Source organism: Delphinus delphis, chromosome 3 (genome assembly GCF_949987515.2).
Source record: "Delphinus delphis chromosome 3, mDelDel1.2, whole genome shotgun sequence".
NCBI lineage: Eukaryota > Metazoa > Chordata > Mammalia > Artiodactyla > Delphinidae > Delphinus > Delphinus delphis.
In genome coordinates, this window is record NC_082685.1 from 100,819,845 (window position 1) to 100,834,217 (window position 14,373).

Consider the following 14,373-nt stretch of genomic DNA (forward strand, 5'->3'; position numbering starts at 1 on the left):
ATACACAAAAATAAACTCAAAATGGATTAGAGACCTTAATGTAAGACTGGACACTATAAAACACTCAGAGGAAAACATAGGAAGAACACTCTTTGAAATAAATCACAGCAAGATCTTTTCTGATCCACTTCCTAGAGAATGGAATAAAAAGAAAAATAATCAAATGGGACCTAATGTAACTTAAAAGCTTTTGCACAGCAAAGGAAACCATAAACAAGACGAAAAGACAACCCTCAGAATGGGAGAAAATATTTGCAAACCAATAAACAGACAAAGGATTAATCTCCAAAATATATAAACAGCTCATGCAGCTCAATATTAAAGAAACAAACAACCCAATCAAAAAATAGGCAGAAAACCTAAATAGACATCTCTCCAAAGAAGACATACAGATGGCCAAGAAGCACATGAAAAGTTGCTCAACATCACTAATTATTAGAGCAATGCAAATCAAAACTACAATAAGGTATCACCTCACACCAGTTAGAATGGGCATTATCAGAAAATCTATAAACAACAAATGCTGGAGAGGGTGTGGAGAAAAGGGAACCCTCTTGCACTGTTGGTGGGAATGTAAATTGATACAGCCACTGTGGAGAACAGTATGGACATTCCTTAAAAAACTAAAAATAGAATTACCATATGACCCAGCAATCTCACTACTGGGCATATACCCAGAGAAAACCATAATTAAAAAAGACACATGCACTCCAATGCTCATTGCAGCACTATTTACAATAGCCAGGTGATGGAAGCAACCTAAATGCCCATCGACAGACGAATGGATAAAGAAGATGTGGTAAATATATACAATGGAATATTACTCAGCCATAAAAAGGAACGAAATTGGGTCATTTGTAGAGACGTGGATGAATCTAGAGACTGTCATGCAGAGTGAAGTAAGTCAGAATGAGAAAAACAAATATTGTATATTAATGCATATATGTGGAACCTAGAAAACTGGTACAGATGAACCAGTTTGCAGGGCAGAAATGGAGACACAGATGTAGGGAACAAACGTATGGACACCAAGGGGGGAAAGCAGTGGGCGGTAGGGGTGGTGGTGTGATGAACTGGGAGATTGGGATTGACATGTATACAATGATGTGTATAAAATGGATGACTAACAAAAACCTGCTGTATAAAAAACTAAAATAAAATTCAAAAGAAAACTAAAAATGTCAAAAAAGAAAAGAAAAAAATGGAAACGGTTTAACTGCTCTATATTTAAAAAGACTGATCAAAAAATTTAAAAGAGGGCTTCCCTGGTGGCGCAGTGGTTGAGAATCCACCTGCCAATGCAGGGGACATGGGTTCGTGCCCCGGTCCAGGAAGATCCCACATGCCGCGGAGTGGCTAGGCCCATGAGCCATGGCTGCTGAGCCTGCACGTCCGGAGCCTGTACTCCGCAACGGGAGAGGCCAGAACAGTGAAAGGCCCGCATACCACAAAAAAAAAAAAAAAAAAAAAAAAAAAATTTAAAAGAAATTCACCTAATTGACTTTACTTATGTATTTATTTATTTATTTTTGGCTGCGTTGGGTCTTCGTTGCTGTGCTCAGGCTTTCTCTAGTTGTGGCGAGCCGGGGCTACTCTTTGTTGTGGTGTGCGGGCTTCTCACTGCGGTGGCTTCTCTTTTTGCGGAGCATGGGCTCTAGGCCCGTGGGCTTCAGTAGTTGTGGCTCGCGGGCTCTAGAGTGTAGGCTAAGTGGTTGTGCGCACGGGCTTCGTTGCTCTGCGGCATGTGGGATCTTCCCAGACCAGGGCTCAAACCCGTGTCCCCTGTATTGGCAGGCAGATTCTTAACCACTGTGCCACCAGGGAAGCCCCCATCTAATTGACTTTAGAATCATAAATCAAGCAAAAGTACAGGCCAGTATATATGAAGGGGCATAACATCAAGTAATAATCATCAGAACCATCATCACTCAGTTTTTCACAAGAAACAGTAGCAGCCGCTACTGTTTTCTCTTTCGAGTCAGGAACTTGACACACCTTCAGACCATCAGAAAAGTAATTATAAAGGTTAACAATGAGAAGAGTTTTTGAAATACATTTTCCTAGAAAAAATAATATATTATTCCACATGAATTTGGCTTTCTCTATTGAGATAGAAGATTAAAGCTAAACAATTACACATCCACTTAATTTTTTATTTTGTTTCATGCTTGGCTGATGATCTGGGATATCAGATTATACCAATATCACTTATATCTAAAGGAATCTATTCACATAACATAGGGCAGGCACATAAAAACAAACACAGTCCAAGTTAAATAATACTCTCGTTTTTAAAAAGATCCTCTCAAAATATCTCTAAATTTATTCTTAAGCCATGAGTTTATAAATATAAAACATAATCCAAATAGTAGTTGTAAAAGTAAAGTAAGACTAGCAAATTCTATGAATCATTAGGAAAAGCAAGTCTATAATTATGTGGTATACAAGACTGCAGGACATAAAAAAAAACAGTGCGAAAAGAAGGTGGAGAGAAAATAACATTGTTAAGTACGAAGAATAACAAAACACAGGAAGGCAACATGATAATGTGACTACTAGGCAATACGTCCAACAAAAATCAGCCATCTGTTCAATACAGAGCCCACTAGGAATCCAAAGAATTATTTGGCATACCCCACCAGGGCTCTAAACTACATTTGTTCATTCTTTCAATTAAATTTATTAAGCACCTGCTATTTGACAGGACACAGTGTACCTGTTTAGGAGGAAACAAATCACAAAATAATCTCATCTCTTTCAATATGCCATCAAGTAGACTATGTCATATTCCACATATTTTCATTATTTGTTTAAGATCTTATTATGCTTTCATTTTAACCTTAATATTACTTTATGTCATATGAATCTATGAAAAATGCAAAAGCATAACATAATTCAGAGAGAAGTCTTTAAACGATCTCTATCGGCTTCAGCATTTTTGGAGGAATAAGAAAAAAGTTAACTTTTCAATGTCACTGAAACATCACAATGCAGAAGAATCTATGGAAGTGACAGTGGTTTTTATTTCTGAAAATGAAGCAAGTAACCATAAAATTTAAACTCAAGATAATTCCAGGTATAAACCACCAGTTCTCAAATATTTTAGTTTCAGGACTCCTGAGCTCTCATAAAAATGACTGAGAACCCCAAGGAGTTTCTTGCTTATGTTGGTGAAATCTGCTGATATTTACCATTTTATGAATGAAAATTGAAAAAAAATTAAATATTGATATACTAACTCATTTTAAATAGCAATAATAAGCTCATGTTAACATAAGCAACATATTTTATGAAAACTAACTATATTCTCTAAAACAAAAAAATAATGATGGGGGCATTGTTTTTACATTTTTGCAATTCTCTTCAAAGTCTAGCTTAACAGAAGACAGCTAGATTCTCATATCTCCATTTGTAATCAATTTGTCTGTTGCTATTTGTTATTTTGGTTGAAGTATATGAAGACTATCCAGCGTTACATAGATATATAACTGGAAAAGGAAGAGGATTACAATAGTGTTTTCAGACAGCTGTGGGTATTCTTCCTCAATATTATACCAAAATTTGACAAGTGGTAGTTTAGTTGCAATGTGGAATCATACTCTAAGACATTAAAATCCATTGGTCTACCTTGCACTTTAAATCAGTCTTTACCCATGCATGATTCTGTAACAATACACGTGGATTATTTGGAGAATATTGGTTCACTGAGTTATACAGATCTTCCAAATGTTGATGTATTTCATTATACAAAATAAGTAAATCACACTTGCTAATATCACTACCAATCTTATCTGAAAAGTCTTTAAGTATTGGGAAACCATCAAGTTCACTTTGGCAGGTAAAATGTCCCAACAACCCTAATTTTTGTTTGAAAGCTCAAATTTTTATCACTGGCAACAAATACTATCAGTTGTTTTCCAGGTAGTCACTGACTCACTTCATTCATTTCCATGAAAATGCCTGCCAGATACCCAAGTCTGAATAACCAAACTTTGTTGGTCATTTTTCAAGTAAAAATGGTGTTCCACGAAAAGAGCAGCCAGTTCAGCTCACAACTCAGTATCTGCACAAACGCTTTTCTTCACAACTATCATGTTTTGTTAATGTAGCAGAAGTGCTTTATTTGTGCTTCTCATTTCACAACACGGAATGTTAAAAAGGTGGGTATTCAAGGGTAGAAATTTTATCAAATTAATGTTTTGTATTGTTTCATCAAAGATACTCAAGTGAAATATTCACCTTTTAAACTACAGGTGTGTGGTGATAAATAAAACAATGACAACTGGTACAGTTTTGTGCCACTGCCTTGATTCATACAAAGGCACTAGCAGCTAGCAGTTTCGGCAACCGTGGCTTTTGCAGTGCAAATGTCAATAAAATGAAAAAGAGATCATAGCATTTTATAAAATTAGGTTTGACTTTTGTAGAACTCCTGAAAGATCTCAGGAACCCCTAGGGGTCCTTGCGCTACACTTTGAGAATGACTTCAGTAAGCAATCAATAAATATTGATGACGGTCATCACGACAAAAATATTTCATATCACTCCTGTCTTCATATCACACCAAGATGAAAGTACGAGTTTTATACTTCAATTCTTAAGACTTTCAAGAATGAAAATTCTGTAATCTTCCTGACAATCAAATTCCAATATCTGATCTTTTAGACACAACACTTTCCCTATATTAACCATCTAAACTTTACTCCTTCCAGTATAGATGTATTCTATTTCTCTCTCAGGTGGGCTTGGAGAATAACCAGTCAAGTTTTCTTTTTCTTTCCAGTGGTTATACAACTATATATGCTGTGGCTCCTATAAGGAAGTTCTCTTCTGCAATCAAAGGTTGACTGGCCCTGTTCAAATTCTGAAATATCTGGGAACAAAGGTGGAATACCTAGGTGGAACTAAACCAACACCAACACAATCTATCAATGGAAATTGTGAGATAAGCCAGCACTGAAGACTTACTATCATGTCCCAGAAAGTCAGAGAAACACTCAAAAACTACTCATTTTAGGCAGGTTTTAAAAACTTATGTATTGTTTTGTTTTGTTTTTCAGTTTGGCTGTTTATGCAGCTTAGCTGAATCTGGTTGTGTTTGTTATTTGAACTATGAGCCTTTTCATGTCTTGATATTAAAATACATACACAAGTTCAACAAAGATTTATTGAGTACCTACTATGTGCCATGCTAGGTCCTAGAGATACAATAATGAACAATAATAAAACTCTTTCACCTCTGTGGTAGAAAGGGATAGGCAGTATATAAGCAGGCTTATTAATAACATACGGAATTGAAGCGTGTGATCAATGCTACAAAAAAAAAGTAAAACTAGGTGAAGGGATGGAGAGTGACCAGTTAGGAGAAGTGGGAGGATTACTTTAAATTAAAAAGTCTTTACTGAGTAGATGTCTTTGGAGCTGAGACTTGAATGACTAATTCTGAGGATGTAGAATAAGAGTGTTCCAGATTGAAAGGCTAGGAAGTGCTGATGCCCTGAGATTGGAACTGAAACAAGGAAACTCTGACTGAAACATACTGACCAAAGAGGAGAATTACACAAGAAGTCAGAGCCATAGGCAGGTGCCAGGTCATGAAGTGATATGAAGGGAAGCTGATTTTAGATGGCACAGAATGGTTCTCACAACCTGATGGAAGTCACTTCGTCTTTTTAAAAATAGAGATGATGATATCAAACATACATGGGGGAAAGACAACAGGTTAGAATTCACAAGACATAAGTTCAAATTCCAGTTCTTCCCACTGTATCTTAGAAACAAAAGAAGGCAGGGGGAGAAAATTAGTATTTATTAAATACTAGTAATTGCCACACTTTGTTTCTGTTTTGGCGGTACGCGGGCCTCTCACCGTCGTGGCCTCTCCCGTTGCGGAGCACAGGCTCCGGACGCGCAGGCTCAGCGGCCATGGCTCACGGGCCCAGCCGCTCTGCGGCATGCGGGATCCTCCTGGACCAGGGCACGAACCCGTGTCCCCTGCATAGGCAGGCGTATTCTCAACCACTGCGCCACCAGGGAAGCCCAACTGCCACACTTTGAATCAGGTATTTGATCCTATCTCATTTAATTCAACTAGGGTTAGTTATTTTCTCAGGTCTCTAAGCTGCCGTTTCTAACCCTTCGAAGTGGAGAAGGTAATAATTAATATTTGTTGCAGCTACATTATAAATTATCAGAAAGGTGCATAAAAAACTAACATGTAAAGTTCTTTGACAACTAAGTATCTAAAAGTATTATCATTATAGATAAACATATTTCTCTTTTAAGTCATAGATTTGTATGACATTTGTCCTCCCTGTCTAGGATATTCTATTTCTGGTATAGAAAAAGAACACTTATTGAAGATCTCTTATGATTGTCACCAAACCAAAGAATAAGAGGGGCAATAAAACACTCCAGAGAGCCAGGCACCCCAATTTGAGCTATTGATACAATGAGCCCTATGACCTAGATATTTTTTTCAAGCTCTACCCATTCATGTTTTTCTTAATTGCTTCAATTTACATATGCACCCCTCTAAACCTCCAAGAATCAACTTGCAAAAGGAAAGCCTCTCTTGTTCGTTGGCATCCTTTCATGGACACTGAGCTGTTGCTTCACACAGAACACCTGTGAAGCGGTTTCATAAGATCTCACATTACTGAACAGGAAACCAAGATGATTACGAATCCTTGAAAGCTTGGAAAGGACTGATAAGGGCAGTAAAACTGCCTAATGAATTAAGCTGGCCAAGATGGGTGATAAGAAAGGCATTTACATCCAACATGGAAGAACACTGTAACTACTCAAGAACGTTTCATATGTGGGGAAAAAACCCTCAAAAAATCATATTTTAATAAAGCCTCAATTACAATTATTCATAGAAGCTTTCAATATATATTATTTCATTTACTTACACAGTAGCCAAAACGTAAATTACATGTGGAGTACAATTATGCATTCTGTGAAATGCATTAACTTTAAAGATAATCTCTAAAGTTTCATTTGCTAACTTATTACTACTTCTCTCAGCTTATTAAGCTTCTGATTCAAACTGTGAACTTATAAGAGAAAAGACCTTATAATTTACATTTGCACCGCTGGCTATAGCATACTTCTGGGCCTAGTGTCAATACTCAGGCAATCTTACCAAATGAAAGAAAGCCCACTCCCGAACAAATCCACGAACTAACTCTGAAATTCACCAGACTCACTACTTACCTCTGGTATACAGGCTCCTGTGAAACCAAACAAGCCATTGGCATTGTCACTTTTTTGTATTATCAATCTTGCTGTAGTATTCTCTTCAGAAATGCGAGCTCCTCCACATACAGAGACTAGTTTAAGAATGAATAATTCTTCTCCTTCCTCTTCATTGTCATCTCTTGCAGAAATAATGAATGATTTGTTAGTTTCTCCCTGTCTGAATTCCAGATATCCAGAAACAGGGTGTAAATCACTCTTTGCTGGCATGGCATGAAGTTCGTAAATTTCTTCAAGGGTCAATTTCTGCTCATAGGCCCTCACATCCTGCATCAGACCTGTAAATCTGTCGTTGCCATTCACTCCTGCCCCAATTCTCAGTGTTCCTGGACCTGAAATTAGAAATGGGTTTAAATGCTACAATAACCACAATTATCCTGTCCTAAATTACAAGTGTGATTCAGAAAGTGAAGCGATTTTATTAAAAAGTCTTATTAGGTAAGTAAAGCTTTCACATAACTAGAACACAATTAAATAAAGGCTATCTATTATAATGAAAAATGAATCAGTAAAGTAATCGCTGGGATTTAAGATATTTTGTACCAAAGGATATGTTGTACATGCGTAGGTATGTGTATATACGTATGTATATGTATATATTTGGATAGACATTTCTTATGGGAAATCTAAAAATTTCCTTGCACATCTAAGAATGGAATGACTCAATTCAGTCACAATTTTAAAACTTTAGTATTACTATTCTTTGAGAACTTCAATTCTTGATCTGTTAGAAATTCACCTTGAGTTAAATGAAGTTGTGAGAATTCAGCAAAAGGAGTTTTTGTGGACCAAAAATAACTTTTAATCCAAACAACTAATGCAATATATGTAGAAAAAGAAATATTGCTTCCCAGGAACAACATTATATGAGTTTTAAGGACTTTTTCATGATAGTAACAATATGCAGCTCAACTCTTTACTATGCATCAATAATAACCCTTTTTAGGAATTCACCAATTCTTATTACTTTACTTATTCCCTCTCCGATAACTCAACTAAGATATTTATGTAAGATGAGAGTTTGGCAGTGATTTGGGATTGCCTCCATGCCTTCTCCAGAGGTTCTGGACTGACTATATAGTAATGAGAGTGAAATATCTACAATAGACAAAAATACAGATGAACTTCACACACAATACTGAACAAACCCCAGACACTCAAGCGTACGCACTGCTCAATTCTATGTACATAAATTTTAAAAACATTTAAAACTAATCTTATGCTCTTAGAAATGGCAATCGTAGTTGGGCATGATGATGAGTCAATGACTAGAGAAGAGCCAAAGAGGGCTTCTGGAACACTGTTTCTTGATCTGGGGGCTGGTTACATGGAGTGCTGAAACTGATGAATTTTAAATTTTTTAAAATTCATCTACCTGTACACCTATATACACTTTTGTATATTTTATAATATACATAAAATATCCTATATTTCATTAATAACCTAAATATAAATATATATCTTTTCAATTTTATTTATAAGTTACAAATTACATAGACAATATAAGTTCCTTGCAGTAAGCTACATAAAGAAACACCAGCTCTTATTTTCCCCAATCTTTCCCATTCTACCACCATGTCATCATGGTGGTTAACATCATGTCAAAAAAATTGATGTTAACATCAATGTTAACAGACATATGTATATATTCACACAATCAAAAGATTAATAATTTGGGCTTCCCTGGTGGCACAGTGGTTGAGAGTCCGCCTGCCGATGCAGGGGACACAGGTTCGTGCCCCGGTCCGGGAAGATCCCACATGCCGTGGAGCAGCTAGGCCCGTGAGCCATGGCCACTGAGCCTGCATGTCCTGAGCCTGTGCTCCGCAACGGGAGAGGCCACGGCAGTGAGAGGCCCGCGTACCGCAAAAAAAAAAAGATTAATAATTTAATGCCACAGATTGTTGTAAGCACGGTTCTACAGGCTGAAATCAGTAGTGTGGGTATGTTATTCTTTTGCCCATCTTTTTTCCTACTAGGAAAGAAAAAATACAATCAGATATTTAATGCAGGAGGTTCAGAAGGAAAATATTCTGTTAAGATATAACCATATAAGCTCTGCTCTACTTTCCTACTAAATAAAAAAACAAAATCAAATTATAGGATAGAGGGGCTGGGAGGGAACTGGTCATTATAACAGAAATAACTGATATTTGGACATAAACATGCACACAAGTGTGTTTCTCAAGGAAACAGCACATAATTCAGCTTAAAGATAAGGATTCTCTCTCTTTAAAGCACACCATAGAATTCATCAATTTAACTCCTGATACTATAAACCCCTGTAATTGCTGGATTGTTCAATATGATTTTCTTTTAATTTCTCTTTAACCTTATCTCCACCACCCTTTACCTCCAGAACACTGAGCTGACAGCAGTTCTCCAGATACAATACTCTGCTTCACACTTCTACACCTTTGTTCTCTTTTCTACCTGGAATTATCACACCCATCCCTCCTACTATCACAAGAGGAATTTTTTTTCTTTCTTCCTTATTAATTTTTTCTTTCTTCCTACAATGTGTTGAAGTGATCTGTTTGCACACCTCTCTCCCAGAGCCTATTTCAGGTACTTTAAGGGCAGAGACTCTGCCTGATTCATTTCTGCAACACTCAGCACAGAACTTATGGTCTTGGTAGACGTGTAGCTTTATTTAAAAAAATAAACCAATAATACATGAGCAGATTTTTAAATACCCACTAGCCTTTTTAAGACGTCAAAATTTTTAAAAACTCAAAATTCAGGGTCCTAATTGTAAAGATAACACTCACCATCAGTAATGGCTTCTCCTTTTAGACTCTTGATTCCTCTGGGCATTGCATTTCCATCAAGGTAGAATTCAATTATACCATCATCGAGGATAATTAGAAGATGCAGCCAAACATTTTCTTCTAAGTATTTCATGACTGTCGTCTTGGCAATATATGTAGCATCAGAACCCAGAGTTTTGTAATGAAGGGAAAGTGTCACATGGGATTCATCTGTTTGAATTTTTACCCCATAGTAGATGCTTCCATTACCATCATCCTTTGCTATAACAAATCCATTCGTATTGGCATTGGGCATTACCCAAGCTGAAAATGTAAAGTTGGCAATTGAGTTGTTCCTTGAGGGATGGTATTTTGGATTAACAGTTCCAAATGCACCCTCTAGTCCACTGAAGTACAAAGCATCTGTTCCACTATGGTGACGCCTCATGTGCGGTTGTGAATGCACAGTGCTGGGAAAAATTCCAGCCAGCAAAAAATCTATCATTGGAGGCAAACCAGCAGTGAACTCACTAGACAGTATTTCCCAGCCTACTCGTACATCACAGAAGACACCCTGCTGCCTCAGAACAGTAAAGTTGGTGATATAAGACATATCATCTTCTGAGAGGACATCTTCTGCCACTTCTCTCTCTAGGCACTCTGGATCAAAGATAAAAACTCCAAAGGGATCATCATTGAATGGAATCATTACTGTCACCTGGAGGTTGGTTCCTGCTAGTTGGCCCCCAGGACCTGGGGACCCACCTGTAATAAGATAATTTATAAGGAATGAAAAACCAGCATTGGGAGTACTTTCTAGTACAAGATGAAGACAAAAAGAATTTGTTTAGCAAACTTCTCATTAAGTAATTTACTTGTTTATCAATGAACAATAGTGTCACCATATGGCCTTCACCACATTTTCAAGGGTATTCTGGTTCAGTATTTCATTAACAACCAGTTGAGCCTGAAAAGAGGATACTAATTAGAAAGGTTTAATTCCCATGCTTAAAACCAAAAGTGATGGGAAAATTGATTATTTAAATTATGGTATGAAGACCAACTTTAAGCTACCATGAATCTGTACTTCCTAACTACCATTAATGTTTTGTTTGAGATACTCTATTTGGTGTGGAAAAAAAATCTATTTACAAGTTTGAGGATGGATATGTCTCCATCCATAAAACTTCATTTAACTGCATTTTCTATACAGCTCTAATTATTCCAGCATAAAATAGTAAATTTTGGTGGTAAAATAAAAGAGATGAGAAAACACAGCACCTGAAATGTTCACAAGCTTTAAAATATAAAACTCATTGAATTCAGGAATTTTGTCTGGAAAAGCATGGAGAATTATTGGTTTGGCTCCTTCTCCATCCATAAAGTTAACAGTGCCTGAAGTTTCGTAGAACTCTTGTCCAGGTTGCAAAGCAGAATCATTCTGAAAGAGCTGCCAAGCCACAGAAACATTGCCAAAGTGTCCTCGGTGCCTCAAAATCCTGTATAACAAATTAAAGAAAATTATTTCTTATGAAAAATGTATAAGTAGTAACTCTACTGAGAACTTTCTGTATTATCTCAGAAATACACTTTGTCTATTTATCATGTTTAATATAAACCAGCCAGCCAGTTCTTACTGAGCAACCAAGAAGAATCTCATGGAAAAGGAAGAACGAAGTAGAACTTCAAATAATAAAAAGAAGCAGTCTTAAAATTCATAATCTTCGAAGTCCAAACTGAAAGATAAAGTCTAAGATAAATCCAATCGAAAAATATTTAGATGAGAATTGGCAAAAGTTCTTCAAAAGCAAAGCCTAGGGTGAGGGTAGTCACATATCATTTAAAAGAAGAATTCCAGAAGACCTTGAATAATTGAAGTCTCTCAGTCTTGACGAGGAACAGAAGTGGGGTAAAGGAGGGTGGGGAGAGTATTTTCTGCTTTCCATCTAAAGTGTCAGGGTTTTTTTTAACAAGTGGAAACAACATGAACAAAGTTTACAATTCATTCAGACTACCAACTTTGAAATTATTCCATTCTTAACCATTTTTTTAATTTTGAAAGATTAACAATGTTTCAAATTTTTGCATACATAAAGATTTTATTTTATTTTAACCAATTTTGAATTTGCCTTGTCCAAATATACTTACCAAAATGAATTAGTCTTTCCTTCTTCTACTGCTTTGTCTATGGGCTCCAAGGAAAAAATACCATTTGGGTCATCATTAGCTTCAATTATCACTGTAGCTATTCCAAATTGATATACTACTGTATCACCTAAATTAAAAATGGAAAAGTCAAAATAACAAAAAAGTACTTGACTTATTGTTAAATTTGTATTTTTAAACTAAGAAACAGTTTAAAATAAGGTTCAAATTCCAGGAAGAATTTCCTCATTGAAGGTCATAAATAAATGAAAGAGATGGCTAAATAAGTTTAATGTGACCTGTCTCTGAAGAAATGTTTAATTACAGAAGAACTACTTTACTGAAAAACATACATATTTTTCTTTGCAATAGGGATATCACCTCAATAGTTTAATTAGAAATTAAAAACATAGCTTTATCAAATTTCAACATTTTGAGGTAGATTCTTTCATTTCATAAAAATTAAAGTATTACCCCATAAGATATATTAATTAGAATCACTTGCTTAAATATTGGATCGACCAAAAAGTTCATTCCGGTTTTTCCAAAACATCTTATGGAAAAACCTGAACGAACCTTTTGGGCAACCCAATTATTTCCCTTTAGATCTCAGCCTTTAGGCAGCAGAGTCTGATCTGGTCATACATAGAACAAAGCAATCTTTATGATGTTGAACTTGATTCCTTTCTACTCCAATTGTTTCCACAGTATGTTAGCACCATTACAGCCAATAAATTAGGTCTCTTCTCATCACTCCCCTGAGGTCCATAGCTTTTCCTCTTACTGGAGCTGTTCCCTCTGTGAGCAAAAGTCTTCCCAACCTTTATTCACTTCTTTTCACTCCTCAGGACCCAGCTCAAGCAACAACTCTTCCGGGAATTCTTCCTTGAATTCCCAAGTTAAGTGCATCCTCCACTGTGTTCCTACAGCACTTTCAATCTGGGATAGTGATTATCACCTTATATTAATACACACACACACTGACACGTACACACACTCAGGCACACACACACACACAATATTACTGTTAAGTCCTTGTACAAATGCTTCTCAATCAATTTCATCCCCTAGCAGGGTAGATGCTCAGTCATTGGTATTTATCAAAGTTCGCTGAACTGATACAAATAAAACTTTGAAAATTAGACGAGGACAACACCTAAAACTAAAATTAGAGAAAAAGAAATACGTGGCAAACCAGCACATTAAAAATAATTTATATAAATATACAATTGTACTCAACCTTACTTGATGATTAGCAAATGGAAAGAGGAAAGGAACATAAAAACAGACAGTAAATCACTGTATAGAAAATCCTGACATTATGGAGTAATAAAATAACTTAAAATATATCATAAAATCTAACAAAAACAAATAAAAACAAGAACGCCTAATTTTGGCAGGGTTCTGCTATAATGTGCATTTGTTATGCAACATGTCATAGGTGGTATTGAAAATAATGGAGAGGAAGGGGAATAGGAAGAAAGACACAAAGAGAAAGAGACAAAGGAACAGGGAGAATGATAAACACAGCACAAACAAAAATTAAGTGATCTCTTTCTTTTCCTCTTCTTCTTTCTTAATATTTCAGTCTAAGAGGTAGAGCACAATGCAGGCACGCTGTGAGTTAGGGATACGATACCACAGTGACCCAACACAAGGTTAGAGCTCACGCAGGGTAAGGAAGGCATCTCCAACAGAGAAAAGCTTGGGGTTCGATGTTGGAGTCTGAGTGGTGTGGGAGGGCATCCACATGAGGGTAAGGGGTTGGCCTAGAGCAGGAAGCTAGAATACTACTGCAGTAAGAAAAGCAGACTCATTGTGGGAAGAAGGTAAACGAAGCAATGGGAAAGTGGTTACACACAAGGTGAATTAATCAAATAAGTAAATATATTGATATTAAAGATAATCGGAGTTGGACTGCTCATTACCAGGGGAGGAAGGGATAAATATGAAAACGAGAAGGAAACTTGTGGTATTGGATAGAAATGGAGACCCTAGGTGAACTAATGGTCTTCAATGTATACAGTTGGGTACAGAACTACAGATGTTAATGTGCATGTGTATATACATAAATTCATACATACATACATATATTCTCTATCTCTGTAAGAGGGCCTAGGAGGACCATAAACTCAATTATAATTAGCATACCTAGTGCAGAGGTCCTGGTTTCTACATAACATTCTTGGGCTTTCCCTGGTGGTGCAGTGGTTGAAAA

The 14,373-nt window shown here is 36.4% G+C and overlaps 1 protein-coding gene across 1 annotated transcript in view; it reads right to left on the minus strand.

The window, feature by feature from the left end:
- Window positions 1–14,373, minus strand: part of ADGRV1 (adhesion G protein-coupled receptor V1) — a 565,763-nt gene that overhangs the window by 471,142 nt on the left and 80,248 nt on the right. Inside the window, exons 18-21 of the mRNA XM_060009164.1 lie at window positions 12,159–12,285; window positions 11,292–11,509; window positions 10,032–10,775; window positions 7,219–7,592 (exon numbers count right to left, since the gene is read on the minus strand). Of these exons, the coding sequence (XP_059865147.1) occupies window positions 7,219–7,592; window positions 10,032–10,775; window positions 11,292–11,509; window positions 12,159–12,285 (1,463 nt within the window). The remainder of the gene's footprint in view (window positions 1–7,218; window positions 7,593–10,031; window positions 10,776–11,291; window positions 11,510–12,158; window positions 12,286–14,373) is intronic.